At 39.0% G+C, this 12,144-nt stretch overlaps 1 protein-coding gene across 7 annotated transcripts in view; it reads left to right on the forward strand.

Moving 5' to 3' along the window:
• PDE5A (phosphodiesterase 5A) overlaps window positions 1–12,144 on the forward strand; it is a 159,266-nt gene that overhangs the window by 86,106 nt on the left and 61,016 nt on the right. For all 7 annotated transcript variants that reach the window (XM_002717227.6, XM_008267901.5, XM_008267898.5 and 4 more), the window contains exons 10-11: window positions 2,871–3,046; window positions 7,060–7,119. In XM_002717227.6, coding sequence (XP_002717273.1) covers window positions 2,871–3,046; window positions 7,060–7,119 — 236 coding nt within the window. The remainder of the gene's footprint in view (window positions 1–2,870; window positions 3,047–7,059; window positions 7,120–12,144) is intronic.

The following is a 12,144-nucleotide window of genomic DNA, read 5'->3' on the forward strand; positions in this document are numbered from 1 at the left end:
TGTGTGTACTTTCCTTGCTATACATGTAGGAATTCTTATGAAGTAATAAAGAAAATTCTTGCTTATGAATGCTGGCCATCAAGCAGGCAAAAAGTTTAGTAAAAATTGAAAAGCAATTCCACTGTGATGTGAATATAAGGGCATGAAACACATGACTCTCAGGAAAATGTGATCTGGGAGGCAGCCAGAAGCCTATATAAACAGTTCCATATTTATAATTTGGAGATTCACAAAGACTGAAGGACATAGCCCTTGCATTTTTACCATACATGGGATATATACTTTTAAATTGAGTTGACTGCCATTTAGTACAAGGTTTTTACTTGTAATGTCCAAATTCATTATTACACATATTTTTAATGTTTTGCTTGATAATGGAGTGTTAGAAGTAATCATTGCAGCACTAATGATGATAAATAAACATGCAGATATAGTTACTGCTTAAAGTAGACAAAATAAGAAGAAAACAGAGTACATAGATCATTTTTTTAAAGATTTATTTATTTATTTGAAAGTCAGAATTACAAAGAGAGAAAAGGAGAGGCAGTAAGAGAGAGAGAGAGGTCTTCCATCCGCTGGTTCACTCTCCAAATGGCTGCAACGGCCAGAGCTGTGCCGATCTGAAGCCAGGAGCCAGGAGCCCCTTCCAGGTCTCCCATGCAGGTGCAGGGGCCCAAGGACTTGGGCCATCCTCCACCGCCTTCCCAGGCCATAGCAGAGTGCTGGATCGGAAGCGGAGCAACTAAGACGTGAACCGGCGCCCATATAGGATGCTGGCACTGCAGGCAGCGGCTTTACTCACTAAGCCACAGCACCAGCCCCGAACATAGATCATTTATAGTGTTCAAAATAAAGTGCACCTGGTGGTGATAAAGAGACAACCATGTACAAATCCATGCATATGAGGATACTTCAAAAAGACTATGGAAAATGTGCATTCTGAAAAAAATTATGCATGGATTTAAAAAAAAAAACTTATCTTGTAACTCCATTGTCCATGAACTTTTTGAAGTGCCCTCATGTCATCGCAGATTTTATGCAATTCTTTTGTGCTCCAGGAAAAATAAAGACTAATAGACTGTAATCTTCATGGGAAAGTAGTTTGGGTCATAGCTGCAGTCCTGTACTTTCTTATTAACTGAGCCTTTTTTTTCAGTTTCTGCTGTGTGCCAGGCATGTGGCTAGCTGAGGAAATGGAACTGAAAAAAACATCTCTAAGCCCACAATATATGCTGCTCAGAGAGACAGAATTAAAATCCATCATGATACATCAGATGATAATGTTAAAGGCATGGAAAAGAGAAGTACCTGCCACACCTGGGAGGCAGGTGGCCTCCAGAACTCCCCAAGGAAGTGTAGGGATCAAGTGGGAAGCCGGTTAGGGGAACGATCCAGGCCTGTGGAAAAGCCCAGGTGAAGGTGTGCACAGACAGGATGCAAACAGAACTGCTGGCAGTGATCCGACAGGAAAATGGGCAACAGAGCGTGGTGAAAAAAGAGACCCTTAGAACCCAGTGGAGTTGGGGAACAAACTGAGTGGGAGGCTTAAATTTCGAATCCACACGTAGTACTTGAGAGACTTTGAGCAAATAACAAAACCCTCTGTAATATAGGGATCATCACACCTACCTTACAATATAAACTGAGCTCCTCAATTATGCATTTATTAACATATTTTACACAATGCCTGTGCCTCCAGTGTGCACATGACACAAGTCTATTTTATAATTAGAAATAGAAGTGATAAGGACTTATGTTTTATCCAGCGGTAGGCTATTTCATTGAACTCCTGGAGAAAGCACTAGACTCAGAATCCCACAGGACAACCAGTTCAATGCAGCTATGTATAATGTTGATAAACTCTTCCATTCCTATGGACTACAGGTTTTGTTTTCCAAGATAGGTGGGAACTAGGGGTTACAATTGTCTTCAAAGAATAGATCTGCTTAAAATTTCTCAATAAACAGTAATTTTTATTTTCATGCATTTGTTGCATCAAAAGTTGTCTGTGGCAGGCGCCTTGGCTTACTAGGCTAATCCTCTGCCTGCAGCGCTGGCACATTGGGTTCTAGTCCCGGTCGGGGTGCCAGATTCTGTCCTGGTTGCCCCTCTTCCAGGCCAGCTCTCTGCTGTGGCCCAGGAGTGCAGTGGAGGATAGCCCAAGTGCTTGGGCCCTGCACCCCATGGGAGACCAGGAGAAGCACCTGGCTCCTGGCTTCGGATCAGCGCCATGTGCCAACTGCAACGTGCCGGCCACGGCGGCCATTGGAGGTGAACCAATGGCAAAAGGAAGACCTTTCTCTCTGTCTCTCTCTCTCACTGTCCACTCTGCCTGTAACAACAACAAAAAAAAAGTTGTCTGCAAATATGATTCTTCTGGATATGCAAGTATATAATTAAAATTTGAGATTGTCTATGTGAATTGCCTGCTTTTTTTTTTTTTTTTTTTTTTTTTTTTTGCATTCTATTCTGTATTTGTGTTTTTTAGCTTCTGGTTTCTCAGTACGAAAAGGCGATCTGTGTGACCCAAAATTCTTATGTGCATCAAAATTGTTCTCTTGGCAAGTGTACAAAAATCCAATTAGTTTCCAAAGGACAGATTGTCTTTGGGGATTCAACTGATCTAAAATTCGTGACCAAGTCTAAAAGAAAATAGCACTCTAGGATTTTTGGAACACAAGCACTTTGTTTTTAGGATTGTGTGAACCTAGTACTCTTGGAACATAATTTTTGCCTTTCTAGCTCATATTTGTGGGGGTTCATTTTGCTTAAAGAGTAAAGTTATGAGCCAATTCTGGATGTGTGTATTACAGTCAATAAAAGCCATGTTAATTAAAATAACATATGCTCAATTTCTTGATTTGTTATAGGGGTTTGCCAACTTGTAAATAAGATGGAGGAGAACACAGGCAAGGTTAAGCCCTTCAACCGGAATGATGAGCAGTTTCTGGAAGCTTTTGTCATCTTCTGTGGCTTGGGGATCCAGAACACACAGATGTATGAAGCAGTGGAGAGAGCGATGGCCAAGCAAATGGTCACATTAGAGGTGGGCTGGTGCTTCCTGCCCTCGTGGTCTCCACATCTGAACACAGCTCTTACCTTTGCCTCCCAGTAACTCGTGGCATGTTTGTTATATCACAGTGTCCTCACACGAATTGTGTGATTGACATGCTGAGGCCTTATTACCCTTCTTTAGACCGTTAAGGAAGCTAACGTTTTAGAAAGTCCCCAGAAGTCACATGACCAAACCAAGACTCAGGCTGTTTGCCCCTTCTTGCCTTTTCTGCAGAAGGTAATCCTTGACTTGAATCTCCTTATCATACAGGTCTGCTGCCACTGGAGCCTGTCCTTCCTGTGCCCACTGCCTGAACCTCCCCATCTCTCCAGGAGAACACTTAGAAAAAGAAATTAGAAACAGAAACAGAAACCATGATTGTAGAGAATTAAAAGTGAGGAAAAGGGAAAAAAAAAAGAAACAATCAATGAAAAACAGAAATGGTTTAAACCCTGGACAGGCTACTTCAGAATCATCTAAGAAATTCCTTCAAACTACAAATTATTGACCTCACTGCTAAAAATTCTGATTCAGTAAATCCGGGTAGAGGCTGGGAATGTGTATTATTACAGAGTTCCCCCAAGAGATTCCTAATGTGCAGGAAGCAAGTGAACCACTGGCTTAGAGAGACTGATCTCAGGCAGGCTCCCTCCCATGTAGCCTGCCCTTTGCACATATATTTTGCTAGCTGCCTTGAAAGTATGCACTTTGTAAGACATGGAAATTTCTTAAACTATAGGCCAGTTTAGGGCAATAGACTTTTCAAAGAGTACAGATGTCTTTACTTAGGCATGCATTCATTGCTCTGAAATATATTTGAATGTTGTACCTACTTTTACCTAATTCAAATTGGTGGAAACCAATGTTTGTGGTATAGAAACATTTCCTCCAATCCCTAATATATAAATATCAGGAAATAAAAAGATACACATTATGCATCAAGATTAACTAATAAGGATTCCAAGATGAATGCATAACACTAATATATTTGCTGCAGTATTACATAAAAGACCTTGGACTGTAAACCAGTGGAAATGTTTCAGATACACACACACACACACACACACACACATGTATTTCAAATATTTTCAATTATGTGACTACACACATACATAGATTTCAAATATATATACAAATATGTGTGAATATATATTACATATATATAGTTTTTTTAAAGATTTTATTTATTTTATTTGAGAGTTACAGTTACAGACAGTGAGAGGGAAAGACAGAGAGAAAGGTCTTCCTTCCGTTGGTTCACTCCCCGAATGGCCACAACGGCCAGAGCTGCGCTGATCCAAAGCCAGGAGCCAGGTGCTTCTCCTGGTCTCCCATGTGGGTGCAGGGGCCCAAGGACTTGGGCCATCCTCCACTGCCCTCCCAGGCCACAGCAGAGAGCTGGATTGGAAGTGGAGCAGCTGGGACTAGAATCGGTGCCCATATGGGATGCCAGAGCTGCAGGCGGAGGATTAACCTACTGCACCATGGCGCCGGCCCCTATATATAGTTTTTAATCTAATTTTTCTGGGCTTCATGGGTTTTATATTGAAGAATTAAATAAAGTCAGCTATGAACTATCATTTCTTTTTTAAATAATTGTTTATTATGGAAAATTTCAAACATATATGAAAATAGAGATAATAGCATTGTGAACCCCTTTGTTCATCAGCCATCTTCAGTAACGACCAGTATTCCTGCATCTGTACCTACCCTGATTCTCTGCACTCATTTCCTCCCAGTAGATCATTTTAAAGCAAATCCCGGACATCATTCCATTTTGTTCAGAATCTCCAAATGTTTTCCTGATTCAGTTTATTTCTATTTTCAGTTAAGTATATGAATAATTAGCTTTCACTTGGTATAAAAAGTTTTCAGTTTCAGGTCATTATGTGGAGTTATTTCTGTGATCGTGGGTCTAACCTTATTAATAATGTTTCCTTATGAAGCCTTTGTTCAGAAGGCAAGGATGCAGACCCCTCAGGTCTTGCAAAGACAGTGAAATACTTTGATCTAGTAGGCATCATCATTATAATAACAAGAAAACAGAGTAACAGTAAAATAGTCAACCTTTAGCAAATTTTTTTTCCGTGTTCTAGTGTTCAACACGTATTAGCAAAATTAATCCTTACTCAAATGTTATTTTTATTTTCAGTGTGATAAAAATGTTTTACATTAGAATGTGTTAGGTTATTCTTTCATCCATTTTTCGATGTGCGTGACACTGACTAATAACAGGCCAGTTCATAGTGCCAGTCTTAGTTTTTCTTTTTCAACAGACTGCCTCTGTGGTATCAGCAGGAGCAGGTGACCAACCATGACTTGTCAGTTTCACATGGGCAGAAGACAGCAGCTCTGCCTCCCTGAGGTTTCCTAGTCTTTAATGTTAAATGCTAGAAGAGATTCCTTGCAGCATAGTATTCTAAATGTTCTGATTCACAAGATGGTAAATACATAGAACATTTGGCTTTAGAGTTCCTGGCTGCTGGCTTCAGTATGTTCCAGCCGTGACTGTTGCAGACATTTGGGGAGTGAATCATAGGATGGAAAATTCGCTCTCTCTCTCTTTTTCTCTCTCTCTGTCTATAACTCTGCCTTTCAAATAAATAATATTTTTTTAAAAGTTTTACTTAAACGAAATAGCAATGCTCATATAATTTTCTCTCTTTATATTTGAGTAAGTTTGTATAATTATATTTTCATTAACCAGCCTTTCAGAGAGACTAAAGTAAGGACTTCAAAACTGCTACTCTGACTTCTTTCACGAACTCTTTCCTGTCAGGAATGTTGTTGATGTTTGTGTCCTTAAATTAGTTTTCTTTATCAGATACATCTCTTATCTATTTATAAATCTGTCCACAGATCTATAAGATCTGATTATTTTTGCCTTAAAATTCTTTAATCACCATTTTTGTATTCTTCTTCTATTTTATTTTCCACTTATCCCAAATTATTTTAGCTTTTTTTTTTTTCTGTTTCTTCTTGTTAAGAGTTGAAGACTTAATACACATGCTTTTCTTTCTTTCATTTGCCACTGAAGAAATTCAATGGTCAGGTATTTTTTCCTTAGAAAATTGCCTTCTTCTTTCTCCTCTCTCCATCTTCTAGGTTCCTTGCTACTACTTTCTAATCATTGAAATAGTTGCCTTCTATTTAAGAGGTTTTCTATGGTAGTTCTAGGCCTCATCTGAGAGCTACTCCTAAACTATTCCTTTTCCATGTATTAACATTAAAATATCACTTTTTGCAAAGAGTGTTTTCCCCCTAGATTTGTACACAAGCCGGAATTTAAAAAAAAAAAAAAAAAGGCCGGTGCCGCGGCTCATTAGGCTCATCCTCCACCTGCGGCACTGGCACACTGGGTTCTAGTCCCGGTCGGGTGCCGGATTCTGTCCCGGTTGCTCCTCTTTCAGGCCAGCTCTCTGCTGTAGCAAGGGAGTGCAGTGGAGGATGACCCAAGTGCTTGGGCCCTGCACCCCATGGGAGATCAGGAGAAGCACCTGGCTCCTGCCTTTGGATCAATGCGGTGCGCCGGCCGCAGCGCGCAGGCCGCAGCAGCCACTGGCGAGAGGGGATGAACCAATGGAAAAAGGAAGACCTTTCTCTCTGTCTCTCTCTCACTGTCCACTCTGCCTGTCAAAAAAAAAAAAAAAAAAAAAAAGACATTTAAATTTTTTAAAAAACACTTCAAAATTTTCTACCATGTTAGAGCCAAAGTTATTACTAATGTGGCTTATAAACAATGTATTCATTCTCTCAATACTGCCAGAATAAAAGTTCCAAGGGTTTTCTTTGAACATAGGGGTTATAACTTTTTGTGAAAGCAGCAGCAGAATCTAAATCTGGGACTTGCACCCTGTGGAACAAAGCAGCAAATGAGGATTGCTCTTCGGAGGAGACTAGTTATTTCTGAAAGAAGTCTTAGCAGAATTGCAAGCTTGAGCCCCTAGTCTGCCGTCCTTATTCCTCGCCTCTGTAACCTGGACTCCTCTTTTCTTGCCCTGTAGGTTCTGTCGTACCATGCTTCAGCAGCAGAGGAAGAAACAAGAGAGCTCCAGTCTTTAGCGGTAATGCTCTTTCTTTTTAAAAATCACCACCTACAGACATCTAATTAATACACAAATATACGTTTCACAGGATAGCTGCATTTACTAGTAGTCATCCCCTAAAAATTTAGTAAAATTTGGTAAATATTTAAACACTCATAAAAACTCTTTTTTGTTTGTTTGTTTACTTTCTAAGAGAGGTACAAACTCACTGATGGTACAAAGTAAAAGGCAATAATTTTTATTGACTTGGTGACACATCACATGATTTCAGTGTTTCCCAGTAATTGCTAAAATCTTTACATCTACCTTAGGCCAGTTTTGAGTTCCTGGGAAATGAGGACAGGTGACTACCAGGTTGGTTGTTTGTCTAACGACAGCATAGATTTTATAGTTTATTACCAACAGTCTACTCTGCATTATCAAAGAAGTGAGAGTGAGTTTAATTTCTGACCAAATGGCTTATAGAGTGCTATTTGAAATTGGTTTCAAATAAGGTCAGTTAACAAATTCTCATCACATTGTTGTTTTAGTACATGATGGGAGAAAAACACATTTTTATGTGAGTAGACATGGCATATGTTCCAGGTCTTGGTTATGATGACTTTGACTGGAGTCAAGAAAATTTGAGGCACTTATACATTTGCAACCACGTCTGCCTTCTGAATTTCATGTATTGGCTATGACATACATAAGGTCTATGTGAAGTGTGATGAGAGTCACATAAGAAATGGAAAGAGTGTGAATGGCTATTGTCATTAGCATCATATGCTAAAACTTTCACACTCTTATATACATTTCCTCATGTACACTGCACAACTACATTAAAGATCACACTGATGCCTAAGAAACCACGTTATTTGCCTGGAGTCGTTGAGCCATGGAGCAGGGAAGTCAGGACAGGATATGAGCTCAGTCTCCACCCCAAAGCTCTCTATATAACATCTGTTGTAGTATTGTATAGCCAAATTATCCATGACTCAGATTTTTTGATATAGGTGTTTCAAAGATTAATAGTGCCAGCTGGCGCCGCGGCTCACTAGGCTAATCCTCCACCTTGCGGCGCCGGCACACCGGGTTCTAGTCCCGGTCGGGGCGCTGGATTCTGTCCTGGTTGCCCCTCTTCCAGGCCAGCTCTCTGCTGTGGCCAGGGAGTACAGTGGAGGATGGCCCAAGTACTTGGGCCCTGCACCCCATGGGAGACCAGGAGAAGCACCTGGCTCCTGCCATCGGATCAGCGCGGTGCACCGGCTGCTGTGCGCCAGCCGCGGCGGCCATTGGAGGGGAACCAACGGCAAAGGAAGACCTTTCTCTCTGTCTCTCTCTCTCTCACTGTCCACTCTACCTGTCAAAAAAAAAAAAATTAATAGTGCCATTGCCCAATAAAAGTGGCAATATTAAGAAGGAAAACAGGCATACTTGATTTAGGACAAGACAAATTTGAGTGGACATCTTCAACAATCAGAAAAGGCAGCATAGAGTGGTAAGGAGGTGGTGGTAAGAACAAGAGGTAGGGATTTAAAAGTTAACTTTCCGTGGTAGAGGAATCATAGGACTGGATCAGTTGACAGAGAGTACAGAGCTGTGTGAAAGACTGGGATCAGAACTCTTGTGAGGACAGGTTAAGATGGGAGCAGCAGGAAAATAAACAAGCTAAGAAGATGAAGAAGTAGTGATTAATAACAGAGAAAGGATTAGGGTAGTACAGTGCTACAGAAGGCAAATTAAGACAGTTTTTTTTTTACTCATATACATTACATTGTTTTTGTATTCTATGTATTACCACGCATCAGCTTGTCTCTTTTTTTGGGAGACTGGCTTACTTCGCTAAGCATATCTCCAATTGCATCCATTTTGTTATGAACGTCAGGATTTCATTCTATCATGTGTCTGAGTAGTTTGGAGATCCCAGTAGTTGTAGCAAGGTTGAGAAACAAGACTAAGAAAAGACTGATGGATTTGTCAATGAAGTGATTCTTGAGAAAGCAGTTTCAATGATGAGAAAATGGAGGAAGTATAAATAGATATTTAAAAATAACTTTTATGTAAAACTGAAAGGGAGTGGAGAAGTAGATATGAAAGATTGGCTGAATGGTGAAGTATTTTGTTTGTTTTTTTTTGAGTTTGTTGCTCACAGGCAAGGGAGCCAGTGTGTTCTGAGATAAATGGGGGAAGATACAGGTGTGAGTGTGAGACAGACAATCCCAGACAAGTGAAGGCCATGGGCCGTGAAGTGGCCTAGGCAGGAGGGACATTGCTTTTACCAAAACAAGAGGACAGGAATGCTAACAACAGCTGCATTTATTAAGCACTTCCTTGGCATGCTCTAAGATATTTGTGTACTTAACCAAGTGCACTTAATCCATCAAGTATTATGTACTAAACCTAATTGTACAGCCGGAAGTGTAGCTTGTTTACGCCAGCATCACCACCAACACACGAAGAATTCACTCCACTAGGAGGTAATGATAGCCATGATGTCACTAGCCAATAGGAATATATCAACTCCATTATAATTTTATGTCATCACTGTCATACTTGCAGTCTATTGTTGACCAAAATGTTTTAACAAAGTTTTCTAGGTTGAAATTTATCATTTGCCTCAGCCATAACTGGCCCATTTATTTATTCTTTATAAGAGGATATAGTTTTCAACTAAAAGTGTACTGTGACTTGAAAATTATCACACAGAAAAATACATATTGGAGAACATACAGACACTGCAAGGTTATTTAGTCCTAAAATGAAAGATTACACTCTTTAGGTTTTATTTTAGATAAATAAAAACTAGTAAATTCTAAAGATAATGCTAAAAAACAGTAGTATATTAAACTTTTTCACTTTGTTTTATTTTCTCTTTTTTAAACTTTTATTTAACAAATATAAATTTTGAAAGTACAACTTTTGGATTATAGCGTTTTCCCCTCTGTTTTTCACTTTGAAAACAGTGTAGTCTTTCAGAAAAATCTGAAAATTATTTCCTCAATTATGTTTATAATTTTAGCCAGAAATGACACTGTCAGAATAACTGAAAATTGCTGTATTGTAGTATTGTTCAAAACCATCTGTTCTTCCATTTGGAAAATAGATTTCTGGCAGCTGCAGTGAGAAATTTAGGGTTACATAGCTTGCAGGTCAAGTAATCCATTGAAATTCATTGAATTTCAGCAACTGATTTCAATTCTAGTTTTCTATCAATCAAACAGAAATGTCTTTGCAGCCCAGCCACACAGGTGTCTGCATCATCCAGCAGTTACCAAAATTGTTGTCCTTGTCCTGTATCTGATTGTTTATTTCCAGTTAAAACCTAAAATAACTTGAAAAGCTGTCAAATGTTTTCTTAACTTCCATTTCTAAAAATTTATTCTGAAATAATGTACTGAAATACACAGAATAGTTGTGCCTATCTGGAAAAGTTCACTGATTACAGCAGGATATTCAGGATTCCTTATTTACTTCCCCTTGATTTGAGTTGTTTTGTCCCATTTTTAATCTAAGCTTCTCTTAGCTTAAAATTGGATGTGACAAAAATAAGGCTTTAAACTGAACAATTTGCCATATGCTTTTTATTGATCCTAAGTTGCAGGTTATTGAAATAACAATAAAACAACATTAACTGACTTGGCTATGGTTATTAGAAAGCTAATTGGTTAAGATATCAGAATGTAATAAATGTTGATTTCTAAACAACCAGAAAGTGACTGATTGACCAATCATTGTTGTCCATCTTTTCTGCCTTCCTCTCTCGGTAGCAGAGCAGTTAATTAACATTAACAGTAAAGTAAACTAGCCTCTCAGTTTTGCCATGGAGTCCGTGCCCATTCAGCTCAGTCCTCCCAGATTCCATTTATTGCAGTCTTTTATCAGAGGTGATATATTTAAAAGCAGAAACTCTGGTGATCCTGAAGTGTTTTCTGTACCACAACAGTGAGATGAGAAGCCTACTCCACAGGCAGATTTCCTAGGACAGGAGGCCCCTCATCTTGACCTCAGCCTTTCTGAACTAGAAATATCATATGGCCACAGTCTGAATCAGACATGTGTGTGGTTGCTGTAGGTGACAGCACCAAGAAGGAGAACCAGGGACCTGACGCAAGTCTCTGATGCCTAGGAGAAAATCTGTGTACAGATCAGAATCCTTACAGAAAGATGGTCATCACATTCCCTCACATTTTGGGAACCCTGAGTGGATAGCCAAATTATAAACAGAAAAATGTTAGCAGATGTTTTAGTAAAGAAGAGTTGAGCCTAAGATCTTGATAGCCAGGATCACTGGACTGTGGCAGCCTGTGGCATCCAGGAAGGCATCCTCTTTCTAAAACAGTGCCAGAAAGACTGAAACAGTGCTTAGACTTCATGTAAGCCATCAGTTGACATACTCATTATTATAGAAGTCTGCGGCATTAACCAGTCTACATCTTTTGCACATTGCAATACTTATTACAATCTTCATTTGATATTTCCTGACTTCATTTGACAAACTAATCTTATCTCTTTTTGTTGATTTTACTAGTGGAGGGCTAGTAAGTATACAATGGTAATTATGGTTCCAAACTATGGGGTACTCTTCTTGAGCTTCTTATATACAATTGTTGGATATAGTGCAAACACTACAGCTTCAGTACAGGTTTTATATAGAGAGCTACATAATCAAGTTGTTAACCATATCTTGTGTTAATCCCAACTGTAGTCATAAATTTACCCTAAAGATTTTCTTATAAATATATTTTCTCAAAGTCTTGACATTAGTACATGTCTTCTTTGTAAGATTTTGAAAAACTAAAATTCACTATCCAGGTTTTTATACTCTGTAATTCTTCCCTATAGAGATTCAAGGAAATCCACTGATATGAATATAATGTTAAAAAGAAAGGAAAGTCACATCGCATAAAGACAGTTATTTAAGAAAAACTTAAGGCCCCTCTGTGCCTTATTTACTTCTTTACTGCCTGTAAATTTTGATTTTGTATAATGAGTTTCATAAAATTCACTTCCCTTTTGATATTACTTTCTCATCTGTATTGGATTCACTTGCCCATTACATAA

The sequence above is a fragment of the Oryctolagus cuniculus genome, chromosome 8, assembly GCF_051225735.1.
Source record: "Oryctolagus cuniculus isolate XC-2025 breed Fujian yellow rabbit chromosome 8, ASM5122573v1, whole genome shotgun sequence".
Lineage (NCBI taxonomy): Eukaryota > Metazoa > Chordata > Mammalia > Lagomorpha > Leporidae > Oryctolagus > Oryctolagus cuniculus.